Source organism: Triticum dicoccoides, chromosome 2A, assembly GCF_002162155.2.
Source record: "Triticum dicoccoides isolate Atlit2015 ecotype Zavitan chromosome 2A, WEW_v2.0, whole genome shotgun sequence".
NCBI lineage: Eukaryota > Viridiplantae > Streptophyta > Magnoliopsida > Poales > Poaceae > Triticum > Triticum dicoccoides.
In genome coordinates this window covers 515296842-515313564 of record NC_041382.1, presented here as the reverse complement: position 1 = coordinate 515313564, position 16723 = coordinate 515296842, and the positions used below count along the sequence as shown (strand labels likewise).

At 45.6% G+C, this 16723-nt stretch overlaps 1 protein-coding gene across 1 annotated transcript; it reads right to left on the bottom strand.

Moving 5' to 3' along the window:
- Positions 1-5325: 5325 nt before the first annotated feature.
- LOC119359508 (copper transporter 6-like) lies at positions 5326-6554 on the bottom strand. Its single transcript, XM_037625671.1, has one exon. The coding sequence runs from the start codon at positions 6048-6050 to the stop codon at positions 5523-5525; it is 528 nt and encodes a 175-aa protein (XP_037481568.1). The 5' UTR covers positions 6051-6554; the 3' UTR covers positions 5326-5522.
- Between the last annotated feature and the right edge of the window lie 10169 nt (positions 6555-16723).

The following is a 16723-nucleotide window of genomic DNA, read 5'->3' as shown; positions in this document are numbered from 1 at the left end:
GGCATTGGGCTCCTGCCTGTCTCCACAGTTGTACTTGTGCACAAATGGCGGCCACCACATCCTTTCTCTTTGCTAGCTTCCCTCTGAAAGTGCAATGGTTTCGTTCCATCCATAATTCCCATAGTACCATAATGATCAGTGCCTTGATCCCCTTCCTGTCCAGTCCTTTGGTGCCCATGACCATTCTTTCTGCTATATCCAAAGACTTGTGCAGACCATCCCAGCTAGAGGGGTGAAGTGCCTGACAGCCCGACCATGTTGCAACTTTGGGCCAGATTTGTTTGGCAAAATCACAATGCCAGAACAGATGTACCGAGGATTCTATTTGCCTAATGCACACTTGACAAAAGTAGTTGTTCTGCCAGCCACGTCATTGCATCACAATCTGTCGAGGTGGAGTAGCCAGGTGAAAATTTTCAGCTGCCCAGGTGTCCCAGAACAAACTTTTGAAGGTCGTCTTGCAGGAACCATTGAACTGAGCCCTATAAGCCGATGTTGTTGTGTATTGCCCGCTGGCCTCAAGATTCCATCTGATCTCATCTTGCACCCCCTGCCTAAGGTTGCCCACTGCCCCTCTAATTTTTCTAGCCATCATCAGGAAGTCATTTTGATCAAAAAGAAAAAAACATCAGGAATTCATGAAGAAAGTATGATGTGTTTCCATGGGCAAGATCATTAATCCAAGTATCATTTGCAATTGCTGCACTGACTATTCCTGCGCCCAAAGGAAACGCCTTCTTGATCTGTCAACTCCTTTGAGAAATTTCTTGGGTACTCTCAATGTCGTTAGGGCAAAGGTAGGGAGCGAGCTCAAGACTGAGCGAACAAGGACCCGACGGCCAGCAATGGACATCAGCTTGCCCTTCCACCTTGCCAGGCGAGCACGGATGCGATCAAGGATGAACTGAAGGTGCACCATCCGAAGCCTTGTGAGCAGTGGCGGAGCCAGGATTGGCTAACACCCCAGACGAGAAACTAAGTGTAAAAAAATCCAGTTTCAAGCATAGTTTTAAATAGCCGGCTATAGCCCCGCTATAGCTCCGCTATAGCTGTTTGAGCATGTTGTCGCTAAATGATTTCATGTACAATTTGCCGCTATAGTCTCGCTATAGCTCAGCTATAGCTGTTTTTAAGGTTCGCCGCTATATGCCATAGCCCGCTATTTAAAACATTGGTTTCAAGGCATATAAAGTCAAGTTATAACTAATAAAAATCCAAACACAATGTTCAATGGCGGTATTTGTTCATTCACAGTTTAACTAATAAAGTAAGACATGTTAAAAGACAATATCTAGCATATAAATGATACAAAAGATGGTACCAAATCAAAGGATTGATTCATATGAGCCTCCTATGACTACAACTACATGTTCAATAAAGAAAGACATATGATGTCTCTCCTCCAAGGGTGACTAGGGTTCCTGCCGCCCGGCAGCGGCGGCGGCGCCATTCTGCCTCGTCCCCTGTGGCTTTAGGTCCATGGGGCGTGGTGGATCCCGGCCCTTGCCGGCGGGAGGACTCTGTTCTTAGACATTTATTTGAGTTTTTTTGGGCTTATGTCCTACTCAGGAAGGCGAGATGGTGGCGTCTCCCTCAAGATGGAATCAGGTTCTCCCTGCCTAGCCCCCATCCTGATGGTGCATCTAGCATTGTCGGATAGGGTGTGGAGGTGTTTCTTCAGCGGATCTCACACAATTCAGTCGGTGGTTGTATTTGATGCGCTTGTCTTATAAGGCCTTAGTACGACGACTTCCGACTATCTACTACATGCCAGCTCCGGCGAGGGAGGGCGATGACGACGGCACGATTTTGGCTCGCTTCAGTGCTTGTAGTCGTCGTTAGGTGGTTTATGAACTTGAATGTAAGTTTTATTATTTTTAGTGTTCATTGTACTGCTGTATTTGAAGATGAATAGATTAAAAGTTTTCCGGCAAAAAAATTATAAATTTTGAAATACAAATCAGTGCATTCAAGTAATTTTTTTAAAAAAACTTAGCAGGTTTAATAACAAATGCAAAATGTGAATTACTAAATTGAATTCCACATTTATCTTCTCTGCAGAACAACAAAAGTAAGTAAAACAATATAAAAAGGGAAAGAATTAAAGATCATGTTTGAATCAAGCCTCAAATAGTGACAACTAGCAAGAGAAATTCCCTGCAAAAGAACTAGCACGAGAAAATGGGATTTGAAAACAGTGGCAACTAGCAAGAGAAATCTCTTCATCAACTAGCCTAAGATGGGTCATCTTCCTTTTCTAGACAAAAAGACTCCCGTACGCAACGCACTAGCAGCTCAGGCTTTTGCGGAAAGTCCTTTCTCAGCCCGAGCTCAAATGAGCTCGGGTGAACAGTAAAATCAAAAAATATTTTAAAAATGTTCAAAAAATTCTGATTTTTTTTGGTAAAAATTGACAAATATTTTAACTGCTTGCAAAATTTCATCTTCATATCACATTTGTACAAGGCGTGGCAAAAAAAAAACAAAATCAATGCTCCAAAATGCTTTGAAAGTAGCATTTTCAGAGCATCCATTTTGTTTTTTTTGTCACGCCTTCCACGAATGTGATCTGAAGATGAAATTTTGCAAGCAGTTAGAACATTTGTCAAAGTTTATCAAAAAAAAATTCAGATTTTTTTGAACACTTTCAAAATGTTTTTTGATTTTACTGTTCATTTGAGCTCGGGTGTAGATAGCGGAAAGTCCTTTCTCAGCCCGAGCTCAAATGAGCTCGGGCTTTTGTGTCTTTCTTGTTCTCATTCACTTTTTTATTAATTGAAGTGGGCTGCGCCCCAGGCCAGTGTTTTGTTCAATGGCCCGGCAAGAGAGGTAGGAAGTGGGCTGCGCCCCAGACCAGTTTTTTTTTCTCTAGATATATAGGCTGAGAAATTTCTCATGCCCCAGGCCATTGCCTGGGCTGCCTGGGGGCCAGATCCGCCCATGCTTGTGAGGGTGATCGGCAACCCAAGATGGGTCATTGGAAAACTGGTGATCTAACCTTCAAAGCTCTGAAGAACTTGCTGCATATTGATCTCCTCAGGTCTGATGAGTGTAGTTGTTGATTTCTGAAAGTTTATTTTGAGGCCCGTCGCCATACCAAAATTTTGGATGATCTCCATCAGGACCTCAATCTCCTGTTGCATGGGGTTTGCTAAAATGACCGGCGCCATCTGCATATAGACTGATCCGTAGCTTGATATCCCTGCCAGGCAGTGGCTGAATCATCTCTTGCTCTGTTGCGGTTTGTAGTAGGCGGTGGAGGGGGGTCAATGGCAATGATAAAGAGCAGGGGGGCAAGGAATGATAAAGAGCAGGTGAATCATCTCTTGCTCTGTTGCGGCTTGTAGTAGGCGGTGGAGGGGGTCAATGGCAATGATAAAGAGCAGGGGGGCAAGGAATGATAAAGAGCAGGGGGGCAAGGGGTACCATTCGCTACTGCTATTCTCACCATGCCCGACAACTGTTCGATGGATCGCCGGAGTTGAAAATAGTTGTCCCGTCTTCCTTCTAGCAATGGATTCCGATTTGGAGTACATATACAAGAAGTATGTTGAGTCGTCCGACGGCTCGTCGAATGAGAAGGAGTACTCTGCTGAGACGGTGATGATGCAGGCGGCCCTTGAAGACGCGGAGCATGCTCTCAATTTCAAGGGCTCAATCAAGGGTCATTGAGTGCTCAACCACAACAGGGCGCACATGCATTTGACACCGATGGCCGACTACTTTGCCCCCGATGCACTATTTGCTAACCATTTTCGCCGCCGTTTTCGGATGCGCAAGACTGTCTTTGATCGTTCGTACCATGGCGCCCGCTTCTACGATGACTACTTCATCCTGAAGAAGGACGCCGCGAGAATGGTTGGCTTCTATGGTTACTAGAAGTGCACGACCGTACTCCGGATGCTTGCATATGGCACGGCCGCTGATTCGTGGGACGAGTACCTACGGATATCTGAGAGCACATGCGGAGATGCCATGGTCAAGTTTGCAACTGCCGTGGTCAAGGTGTTCGGACCTCAGTACCAGAGAGAACCAACTGTGGCAGACATTGAGAGGCTCTTGGCAATCTCAGAAGCAAGAGAAAATGGAAGAACTACCCGAAGGCTTTACAAAGGCAACATCAAGGTCATTTTAAGAAGCCCGTCATCATTCTTGAAGCAGTTGCATCACAAGATCTTTGGATTTGCCATGCTTTCTTCGGTATGTCCGGGTCTCACAATGACATCAATGTGCTGCAACAATCACTGTTGTTTGTGAGGCTGACTGAAGGAAAAGCTCCTCCTTGCCACCATACTATCAATGGACATGAGTACAACATTGGTTACTATCTAGTTGACGGTAGCTAACCTCCATGGGCTACCTTTGTCAGCACCATCTCAAGCTCAGTTGGCCAAAAAAAGGCTCACTTTGCCGAAAGACAAAAGGTGGCTAGAAAGAATGTCGAGAGGTCATTTGGAGTTCCGCAAGCCCGTTTTGCAGTTGTTCGTGGACCTACTAAATAATGGGATCCGGAAACCTTGTGGGAGGTGATGACATGTTGTTTGATCATGCACAATATGATCGTCGAGGATGAGAGTGACGATGTCGCGGCAACTCTAGAATTTGAGAACATGGGTGATCCTATCAACTTTCGAACCAGAATCCAACCACATTTGAGGAGTTTATTTAAATGCATCAATAAATTCGACATCGACCAACTCATGAGCAGCTGAAGGAAAATCTGATTAAGTATCAGTGGGCGGCGAAAGGGGAGAACAATGTTGGGATGTAATATTTGAACTTCTTTTAAATTTAAACTAGTGCTGCATGCGCCTATTTGATCGTGCAGACTTGATTTTTTATTTAAGAAAGACTGGATGTATACGGCTACGGTTGGATGACGTCCTCTCGCATCCGTGTCCATGGACGAATGCGGAGGAAATTTACGGGTCACCGTTGGAGATGCCCTAACCTTGCCCAATATAAAATACACACAGTTGCTAGTTACGTTGCCTGAGTTTTTTTTTTGCGTGCATTACTTGCCTTTTTTTTTGACTTCATTACTTTCACATCTACTAAAATATTAGCCGTTGATAAACCTTAGTTTTAGTGTACAATTATATAATAGATAGATATCCCCGAAAAAAAATTAGATAGATTCAACCTTTTAGTAAAAAAATAACGTATGCGAGCATCGGAAGCTCTTCCTCCTACATCGTGGACATAATAAAAACTGCACGCATAATTTGATGGAGGAGTTTAGTTTGAAGAGTTTATCAGTTTGGGAATTCGAGGATGGAGTCTAAACATGGACAATAGTTGAGAGAAACAAAATAGACACCTTCGTAAAACGAAATCACTAGTGGTTGCTGGTTAGTCGCTGTATAAGACAGATGCAAACACATGTTTCAGCAAGTATCTGGACTTGTGGAGTAGGAGTAGGAATGTAGGATTTAGGGGTACCAGTACACATTGGATCCGACATAGTGATAGGGCCGGGCTAGTACAAGAAGATCACAGAAGCAACTTTCACCGGAATCTGACTAAGGCTTGGACGGGTGCGACGGCGGGACGCCACAGAGCTCAGGGGATGTGACATTCCCGCGCGCCGCGCCTGTGCGCACTCTGCTCCGCGCGAAGAGGAACCCGACGGCGTGGCCGGCGACTGCCGCGAGGAGGACGCCGACGTTGAACGACATGACGGCCAGCATCACCAGGTAGGCCATCCCCATCCTGGCGGCGTGCACCGCCGTCAGCAGCGCCGCAGATGCCGCCGTGGCCGGGGCGCCGTCCTCGCCGCGGCGGGCGAGGCGGCGCGAGAGCAGGGCGAGGGCCTCTGTGAGCGCGGCGAGGGCGAGCACGAAGAGGAGGCAGAGGAGGTACATCCCGGCGCCGCGCTCCCCCGGCCAGCCCGGGAAGAGGACCACCGCGCGGTCGCCCCAGAAGAAGGTCATGTGCATCATCCCCATCATTGTGTGCGGCGCCGCCGCCTTCGTGGCGGCGTGGTCGGCCGGCGGTGGCGGCATCGGCATCGCTCCCATGCCGCCGGCGTCGCCGCTCATGTCCCTCATTGCTGGATGTTTCTTGGGTTCCTAGCGAGGCGGGCAGAGCAGGGAAGGGGAGGCGCTGGGGCAGCGGGATGTAGCGCAGATATAACGTGACCGGTGGCGCGGAGGAAACTTACTAAAATCAGGAGAAGCGCAGGGCAGCGCGGTGGGAGCAGCGGAGCACGGAGCTCTGAGCGCCCGTCTCGTGATTGCACTGAGCAACCGAGGAGGGGACCGGCGTCGCCGTTGCTTGTCGTCTGCTCAGCCGCGCGCGCTCGATCGAGACGTTTTGTAGTAGTACGTACGCCGTAGCGGCCACAGATTGGCTCGGCCCAGCATTATTTTCTCAGCATCTCATCTGAGGCGGCGAGGATAGTTTGGTAGAGCTAAGGTTCTGCTACTGTATTGTCAACCCCTACCGGTGGTATTGGTTTCCGTCTGCCAAAATTCCGACTCCGACTACTGGTGTCCGGTTGTTTTGCTGGGGTGCGCATTAGGTTGGCGTGAGAAGAGCATGCCCAACCTGCCAGTCACGCGCGCAGGTGGCGTCGCTAGTGACACCGATCCAACTCTGGAAGCTCTCTCATTTGATGGAATCTCAATCTACTCACCAGGGAGTATTTAATGGGTTTTCCTGTGCAAGCAACAAACACTGCAGTCTGCAGAGCTATAGTGCATACCCTAGGTTTCAGGTCCATTTCGAATATTTTGAATGCCACACCACCGCATTATTGTTCCTTGTTGTGTGTGCCACTGTCACGACATGTTCATACTCCATGTTCATACTAGTATTGACCTAATTTTAAAGAATTATTAGCATCAGAGCATCTACAACCGGACCTTCCAAACTCGTCTCAAATGTCCGGACAAACCATTCAGTCACATTTTTTGATTCAGGCGGACCTCTCAAACGGCCCTCAAACGCCCGGGCTAACCGGCACCCCCCATATTCAGCCCAAATATGAGGCAGATACGAGGGCGTCCGGGCACGCCCATTACGTCGAACTGACGGCGTGGCCCCACACGGACTCGCCAGGAAACCCGACGGTCCGACGGACGCCTCGACCGTCGCTGCGGTGGGAACGTCGCGTGGCGCCGCTCTGGCTAGCCGGCTATTTAAGCCAGCTGGCGCCCCACAACCCTAACCCACCCACCCCCCCTCTCTGTGCCGCCAGTCCGAGCCCATCCACCTCCCCCTCTCCCGCTCCGGCGCTCTGTCCACGCTCCGGCACTCCGCCATGGTCCGTAGCAAGATCACGTACTATGCCATGCTGACGCCGGAGCGCCGCTACGAGATCCAACAGCAGATCCGGGCAAGGGAAGCCGCGCGCGCCGCCCTGATCACTGTCGGGCTTCCTTCGGACTCGCCGGAGCGGGAGGAGGAGGAGCAGCCGGGGGAAGGGGAGTAGAAGGAGATGGCTCCGATGCAGGCGGAGGAGCCGGACCAGTAGATGACGGCCTTCAACATGGAGCAGGCGAAGGCGGAGTTTGCCGTCGCCTAGTCTGACGAGATGGCCGAGCAGCAGGCTATCCTAGAGTCTATCCAGGATGAGGCCTATATGGAGGCCAGCCGGGTGTTCCTCCGGTGGCAGCAGGCGGAGACCGACGCGCTCTTCGACGAGCTCGACGCGGAGATAGAGGCGGAGGAGGCCGGAGCGGAGCCGCCGGAGCTGCACCTGACGTCCATGCTGCCGGAGCCGGGCACGAAGATCGTCAACATTTCCGACGACGAGTAGCTAGGTGATCGACGTAGTACGTAGGTTTATTTTAGTTTGCATGTCTTTGTATAGATTTAAGAATCTAGTATAAGATGTCCGGTTACAACTATGAAAATTTTAAGCATGTCCTGTTACTGCCCGGACGTGTCTGCGGGCGTTTGAAGGTCCAGATTTTCCATATGTGGCTATAGATGCTCTTAGGAGATATCAAGGGCATCTCTAACCGATCTCTTATGATGTATTGCTACCTCCGTTCCTACATAATATAAGTCCTTTTAAAGATTTTAATGCAAACTTACCTAGCAAAATGAGTGATCTACACTGTAAAATACGTCTATATATCTTAAATGTATTCCGTAATAGAATCTCTAAAAAAGCATATATTTAAAGCGGAGGGAGTATAATAGTAAAATTACTGTTTTTCTTCTTTAAATCGTACCTAACCGATCCCTCAAAACTTTAACCGATCCCTCAAAACTTTAGAGAAGCATAATTTTTACTCCAGCCTCCTCTCGATCCGTAAATATACTCGGTTGTAGCCGGCTAGAGTATAAATTGTGTTTGCTTTGAAGGGGCGCTAAGAGGCTGGGCAGCGGCCGGGGCGGACTTGCCATGCCACACCATGCCCGTGATTGTTGCCTTGGTCGCCGGGGTTGCCATGAAGGCCATCGATGCGGCGGCCACGGAGCTTCAATGATGGCATCTACAGATTGATTTTTTTGGGTGAAAACCTAGATTCTACCATTTGTGTTTGGATCTATTGACAGTGGCTTTTGACCGCTGCTCTCTTTTTAAAGGCGTTGCTGTTGAAGAACCTCGTCGTTCGTGGTGTCATGAAATGGTTGGTGTTGATATGGTATTTTCTGTAGTTTGCAGATTGTGGATTAGATTGCTTTGCGCCTTTTTTCCTCACTGACACACATAGCTTCGGTCTTATATGACTTTGCTAGCTGTCGACATGTTTGTGTGTGTTGGTGTTGTTTGTGTGCATTCTAGCTATGCATAGGTCGGTTATGTGCTCATTGTGTTTGTATCCTCACGATGCTCCATTTTGAGTCAATAAAATCCATCCTTTGTCGAAAAAAAGAGAGTAGTCAGAAGAGATTAGACGTGGAAATGCCGGAGGTGTTTGTGTTTGCATTTCGGTAACACCTCGAGGTGGAGGCTATCTTAGCCTTATATTCTTTATGCGTATTCGAGAAAAAAGAGTGGAAATGACATCCCAATCCTCTACCTTTCATATGCCTATGATTTGAGAATCATGTAAAACAAATGAGCCTTTAATAGAAACAACGAGATAAATGAAGCACAAAACAAAAATAAAGTGATAGGACATCTTAATGGAATTTCACATAACATTGCTTACCCTAAATTTTCCTAAGTGGATGATCTGACTAATAATATCTATCAATCCGCAGGAGGTGTAAGATGAATGTATTATCCTCTCAAGCAACCCTGCAATAAGGTACAAGCAGTTTCTTGTATTCCCAACACACCTAATACAGTTGTCAATTGTATAGGTGCACTAGTTTGTCGAAGAGATTGACAGAATGGATGGTAGATAGATAATTTGGCTAATCCAAATTTTTATATTTTTGTGATAATAAAAACACCAAGGTAACAAGAGGTGAAGTTACTGAAAACGAGGTTGCAATGGTTGGAAACAAGGCTTAGGGTGTACAGGTTCACTAGTGTCAACAATCAACATGATAACTTCATTAAATACATGATGTAACCTCACAGAGCTCCTTTTTATTGGATCGGTTCCGAATGAGATAACGTAGGTGCACAAATTGTCAACCACCTCAAATTTGTCTTTTTAATCTTATTTCTAGCCACACCCAATGTCACGACAGGAAACCCAAAAGACTATACTATGATGATAGCAAATGATCTTTCATTCTAGCCTTAATTTATTGAGTCACCACAATGTGCCACGGGTGTCTCAAGAAGTTATACTAGATATACATCATGTAATCTCATTAACCCCTAAAGTTCGAGAACATAGCATGAACAAGGCCAAGTCCATAAAGATACTCACCACACGATGTACACCATACAATTCAACTAATCATCAATGCTCTAGATCATAAGCATGGTGGCAGTTCATATGATCAAGAAAGAGAGGTACATGACACATAACTAATACCACGTATATTTAGCCTTGAAGGGGGACCACTCCCGCATCACCATGGAGTGGCAATGGTTGATGTAGAGGTCAAAGACATAGATTACTCCCTCCAGTAGAGTGACGGATCAAGGCTAAAGAAGATCGCCTTGGGACAGGAATTTGCGGCGGTATAAAAATCCGTGGGTGTTTTTGGGGTATATATAAGCCATCAAACACTAGAGGTCACCAACGGGAGCCCTAGGATGCCTAGGTGCACTCAGGCCCGGGGCGCCTACATAGGGTGCCTAAGTGCCCTTGGGCCCATTTGGCTGGCTGGTTATGTTGGGGAACGTAGTAATTTCAGAAAAATTTCTAAGCACACGCAAGATCATGGTGATGCCTAGCAACGAGAGGGGAGAGTGTCGTCCACGTACCCTCGTAGACCGTAAGCGAAAGCGTTATGAGAACGCGGTTGATGTAGTTGTACGTCTTCATGATCCGACCAATCCAAGTACCGAACATACGGCACCTCCGAGTTCAGCACACGTTCAGCTCGGTGACGTCCCACGAACTTTGATCCAGCAGAGCTTCGAGGGAGAGTTCCGTCAGCACGACGGTGATGATGATGCTACCGACACAGGGCTTCGCCTAAGCACCGCTACGATATGACCGAGGTGGATTATGGTGGAGGGGGGCACCGCACACGGCTAAAAGATCAACTGATCAACTTGTGTGTCTTGGGGTGCCCCCTGCCCCCGTATATAAAGGAGCAAGGGGGGAGGCCGGCCGGCCCTAGCAGGACGCGCCAGGAGGAGTCCTACTCCCACTGGGAGTAGGATTCCCCCCTTTCCTAGTTAGACTAGGAGAGAAGGAAGGGGGAGACAGGGAGGAAGGAAAGGGGGGCGCCGCCCCCCTCCTAGACCAATTCGGACCAGAGGGAGAGGGGGCGCGTGGCCTGTCCTGGTCTCCTCTCTCTCTCCACTATGGCCCAATAAGGCCCATACATTTACCGGGGGGTTCCGGTAACCTCTCGGTACTCCGGTAAAATCCCGATTTCACCCGGAATTATTCCGATGTCCAAATATAGGCTTCCAATATATCAATCTTTATGTCTCGACCATTTCGAGACTCCTCATCATGTCCGTGATCATATCTGGGACTCCGAACTACCTTCGGTACATCAAAACATATAAACTCATATTACCGATCGTCACCGAACTTTAAGCGTGCGGACCCTACGGGTTCGAGAACTATGTAGACATGACCGAGACTTGTCTTCGGTCAATAACCAATAGCGGAACCTGGATGCTCATATTGGTTCCTACATATTCTACGAAGATCTTTATCGGTCAAACCGCATAACAACATACGTTGTTCTCTTTGTCACCAGTATGTTACTTGCCCGAGATTCGATCGTCGGTATCCTCATACCTAGTTCAATCTCGTTATCGGCAAGTCTCTTTACTCATTTCGTAATGCATCATCCCTCAACTAACTCATTAGTTACAATGCTTGCAAGGCTTATAGTGATGTGCATTACTGAGAGGTCCCAGAGATACCTCTCCGACAATCGGAGTGACAAACCCTAATCTCGATCTATGCCAATTCAACAAGCACCATCTGAGACACTTGTAGAGCACCTTTATAACCACCCAGTTACATAGTGACGTTTGGTAGCACACAAAGTGTTCCTCCGGTACTCGGGAGTTGCATAATCTCATAGTCATAGGAGCATGTATAAGTCATGAAGAAAGCAATAGCAACAAACTAAACGATCATCGTGCTAAGCTAACGGAATGGGTCAAGTCAATCACATCATTCTATAATGATGTGATCCCGTTAATCAAATGACAACTCATGTCTATGGTTAGGAAACATAACCATCATTGATTCAACAAGCTAGTCAAGTAGAGGCAAACTAGTGACACTCTGTTTGTCTATGTATTCATACATGTACTAAGTTTCCGGTTAATACAATTCTAGCATGAATAATAAACATTTATCATGATATAAGGAAATATAAATAACAACTTTATTATTGCCTCTAGGGCATATTTCCTTCAGTCTCCCACTTGCACTAGAGTCAATAATCTAGATTACACAGTAATGATTCTAACACCCATGGAGTCTTGGGGCTGATCATGTTTTGCTCGTGAGAGAGGCTTAGTCAATGGGTCTGCAACATTTAGATCCGTATGTATCTTGCAAATCTCTATGTCTCCCTCCTTGACTTGATCGCGGATGGAATTGAAGCGTCTCTTGATGTGCTTGGTTCTTTTGTGAAATCTGGATTCCTTTGCCAAGGCAATTGCACCAGTATTGTCACAAAAGATTTTCATTGGACCCGATGCACTAGGTATGACACCTAGATCAGATATGAACTCCTTCATCCAGACTCCTTCATTTGCTGCTTCCGAAGCAGCTATGTACTCCGCTTCACACGTAGATCCCGCCATGACGCTTTGCTTAGAACTGCACCAACTGACAGCTCCACCGTTCAATAAAAACACATATTTGGTTTGTGACTTAGAGTCATCCGGATCAGTGTCAAAGCTTGCATCGACGTAACCATTTACGACGAGCTCTTTGTCACCCCCATAAACGAGAAACGTATCCTTAGTCCTTTTCAGGTATTTCAGGATGTTCTTGACCGATGTCCAGTGATCCACTCCTGGATTACTTTGGTACCTCCCTGCTAAACTAATAGCAAGGCACACATCGGGTCTGGTACACAACATTGCATACATGATAGAGCCTATGGCTGAAGCATAGGGAACATCTTTCATTTTCTCTCTATCTTCTGCAGTGGTCGGGCATTGAGGCTGACTTAACTTCACACCTTGTAACACAGGCAAGAACCCTTTCTTTGCTTGATCCATTTTGAACTTCTTCAAAACTTTATCAAGGTATGTGCTTTGTGAAAGTCCAATTAAGCGTCTTGATCTATCTCTATAGATCTTGATGCCCAATATATAAGCAGCTTCACCGAGGTCTTTCATTGAAAAACTCTTATTCGAGTATCCTTTTATGCTATCCAGAAATTCTATATCATTTCCAATCAATAATATGTCATCCACATATAATATTAGAAATGCTACAGAGCTCCCACCCACTTTCTTGTAAATACAGGCTTCTCCAAAAGTCTGTATAAAACCATATGCTTTGATCACACTATCAAAATGTTTATTCCAACTCCGAGATGCTTGCACCAGTCCATAGATGGATCGCTGGAGTTTGCACACTTTGTTAGCACCCTTTGGATCGATAAAACCTTCAGGTTGCATCATATACAACTCTTCTTCCAGAAATCCATTCAGGAATGCAGTCTTTACATCCATTTGCCAAATCTCATTATCATAAAATGCGGCAATTGCTAACATGATTCAGACGGACTTAAGCATCGCTACGGGTGAGAAGGTCTCATCATAGTCAACTCCTTGAACTTGTCGAAAACCTTTCGCAACAAGTCAAGCTTTGTAGACAGTAACATTACCGTCAGCGTCAGTCTTCTTCTTGAAGATCCATTTATTCTCTATGGCTTGCCGATCATCGGGCAAGTCAACCAAAGTCCATACTTTGTTCTCATACATGGATCCCATCTCAGATTTCATGGCCTCAAGCCATTTTGCGGAATATGGGCTCATCATCGCTTCCTCATAGTTCGTAGGTTCGTCATGGTCAAGTAACATGACTTCCAGAACAGGATTATCGAACCACTCTGGTGCGGATCTTACTCTGGTTGACCTACGAGGTTCGGTACTAACTTGATCTGAAGTTACGTGATCTTCATCATTAGCTTCCTCACTAATTGGTGTAGGAGTCACATGAACAGATTTCTGCGATGAACTACTTTCCAATAAGGGAGCAGGTACAGTTACCTCATCAAGTTCTACTTTCGTCCCACTCACTTCTTTCGATTGAAACTCCTTATCTAGAAAGGATCCATTCTTAGCAATGAATGTCTTGCCTTCGAATCTGTGATAGAAGGTGTACCCAACAGTCTCCTTTGGGTATCCTATGAAGACACATTTCTCCGATTTGGGTTCGAGCTTATCAGGTTGAAGCTTTTTCACATAAGCATCGTAGCCCCAAACTTTAAGAAACGACAACTTTGGTTTCTTGCCAAACCACAGTTCATAAGGCGTCATCTCAATGGATTTAGATGGTGCCCTATTTAATGTGAATGCAGCCGTCTCTAAAGCATAACCCCAAAACGATAGCGGTAAGTCAGTAAGAGACATCATAGATCGCACCATATCTAGTAAAGTACGATTACGACGTTCAAACACACCATTACGCTGTGGTGTTCCGGGTGGCGTGAGTTGCGAAATTATTCCGCATTTTTTTAAATGAAGACCAAACTTGTAACTCAAATATTCTCCTCCACGATCAGATCGTAGAAACTTTATTTTCTTGTTACGATGATTTTCCACTTCACTCTGAAATTCTTTGAACTTTTCAAATGTTTCAGACTTATGTTTCATCAAGTAGATATACCCATATCTGCTCAAATCATCTGTGAAGGTGAGAAAATAATGATACCCGCCGCGAGCCTCAATGTTCATCGGACCACATACATTAGTATGTATGATTTCCAACAAATCTGTTGCTCGCTCCATAGTTTCGGAGAATGGTGTTTTAGTCATCTTTCCCATGAGGCATGGTTCGCAAGTACCAAGTGATTCATAATCAAGTGATTCCAAAAGTCCATAAGAATGGAGTTTCTTCATGCGCTTTACACCAATATGACCTAAACGGCTGTGCCACAAATAAGTTGCACTATCATTATCAACTCTGCATCTTTTGGCTTCAATATTATGAATATTTGTATCACTACTATCGAGATTCATCAAAAATAGACCACTCTTCAAGGGTGCATGACCATAAAAGATATTACTCATATAAATAGAACAACCATTATTCTCAGATTTAAATGAATAACCGTCTTGCATCAAACAAGATCCAGATATAATGTTCACGCTCAACGCTGGCACCAAATAACAATTATTCAGGTCTAAAATTAATCCCGAAGGTAGATGTAGAGGTAGCGTGCCGACCGCGATCACATCGACTTTGGAACCATTTCCCACGTGCATGCCCAACCTCGTCCTTAGCCAATATTCGCTTAATCCGTAGCCCTTGTTTTGAGTTGCAAATATTAGCAACGGAACCAGTATCAAATACCCAGGTGCTACTGCGAGCATTAATAAGGTACACATCAATAACATGTATATCACATATACCTTTGTTCACCTTGCCATCCTTCTTATCCGCCAAATACTTGGGGCAGTTCCGCTTCCAGTGACCAGTCTCTTTGCAGTAGAAGCACTCAGTCTCAGGCTTAGGTCCAGACTTGGGCTTCTTCACTTGAGCAGCAACTTGCTTGTCGTTCTTCTTGAAGTTACCCTTCTTTCCTTTACCCTTTTTCTTGAAACTGGTGGTCTTGTTGACCATCAACACTTGATGCTCCTTCTTGATTTCTACCTCCGCAACCTTTAGCATTGCGAAGAGCTCAGGAATTGTTTTATCCATCCCTTGCATATTATAGTTCATCACGAAGCTCTTGTAGCTTGGTGGCAGTGATTGAAGAATTCTGTCATTGAAACTATCATCCGGAAGATTAACTCCTAGTTGAATCAAGCGATTGTTATACCATACATTTTGAGTATATGCTCACTGACAGAACTATTCTCCTCCATCTTGCAGCTATAGAACTTATTGGAGACTTCATATCTCTCAATCCGTGCATTTGCTTGAAATATTAACTTTAACTCCTGGAACATCTCATATGCTCCATGACGTTCAAAACGTCATTGAAGTCCCGGTTCTAAGCCGTAAAGAATGGCACAATGAACTATCGAGTAGTCATTAGATTTGCTCTGCCAGGTGTTCATAACATCTGGCGTTGCTCCTACAGCGGGTTTGGCACCCAGCGGTGCTTCTAGGACGTAATTCTTTTGTGCAGCAATGAGGATAATCCTCAAGTTACGGACCCAGTCCGTGTAATTTCTACCATCATCTTTCAACTTTGCTTTCTCAAGGAACGCATTAAAATTCAACGGAACAACAACACAGGCCATCTATCTACAACAACATAGACATGCAAAAATACTATCAGGTACTAAGTTCATGACAAATTATAGTTCAATTAATCAAATTACTTGAGAACTCCCACTTAGATAGACATCCCTCTAATCATCTAAGAGATCACGTGAGCCATATCAACTAAACCATGTCCGATCATCACGTGAGATGGAGTAGTTTTCAATGGTGAACATCACTATGTTGATCATATATACTATATGATTCACGCTCGACCTTTCGGTCTCAGTGTTCCGAGGCCATATCTGCATATGCTAGGCTCGTCAAGTTTAATCCGAGTATTCTGCGTGTGCAAAACTGGCTTGCACCCGTCGTATGTGAACGTAGAGCTTATCACACCCGATCATCACGTGGTGTCTCAGCACGACGAACTGTAGCAACGGTGCATACTCAGGGAGAACACTTATACCTTGAAATTTAGTGAGAGATCATCTTATAATGCTACCATCAATATAAGAAAAATAAGATGCATAAAAGATAAAGATCACATGCAATCAATATAAGTGATATGATATGACCATCAGCATCTTGTGCCTGTGGTCTCCATCTTCAAAGCACCGTCATGATCACCATCGTCACCGGCTTGACACCTTGATCTCCATCGAAGCATCGTTGTCGTCATGCCAACTATTGCCTCCATGACTATCGCTACCGCTTAGTGATAAAGTAAAGCAATTACATGGCGATTGCATTTCATACAATAAAGCGACAACCATATGGCTCCTGCCAGTTGCCGATAACCGTGTTACAAAACATGATCATCTCAT

Excerpts from the sequence above, each read along its gene's own strand:
- LOC119359508 (XM_037625671.1), bottom strand. The coding sequence starts at position 6,050 with ATGAGGGACATGAGCGGCGACGCCGGCGGCATGGGAGCGATGCCGATG.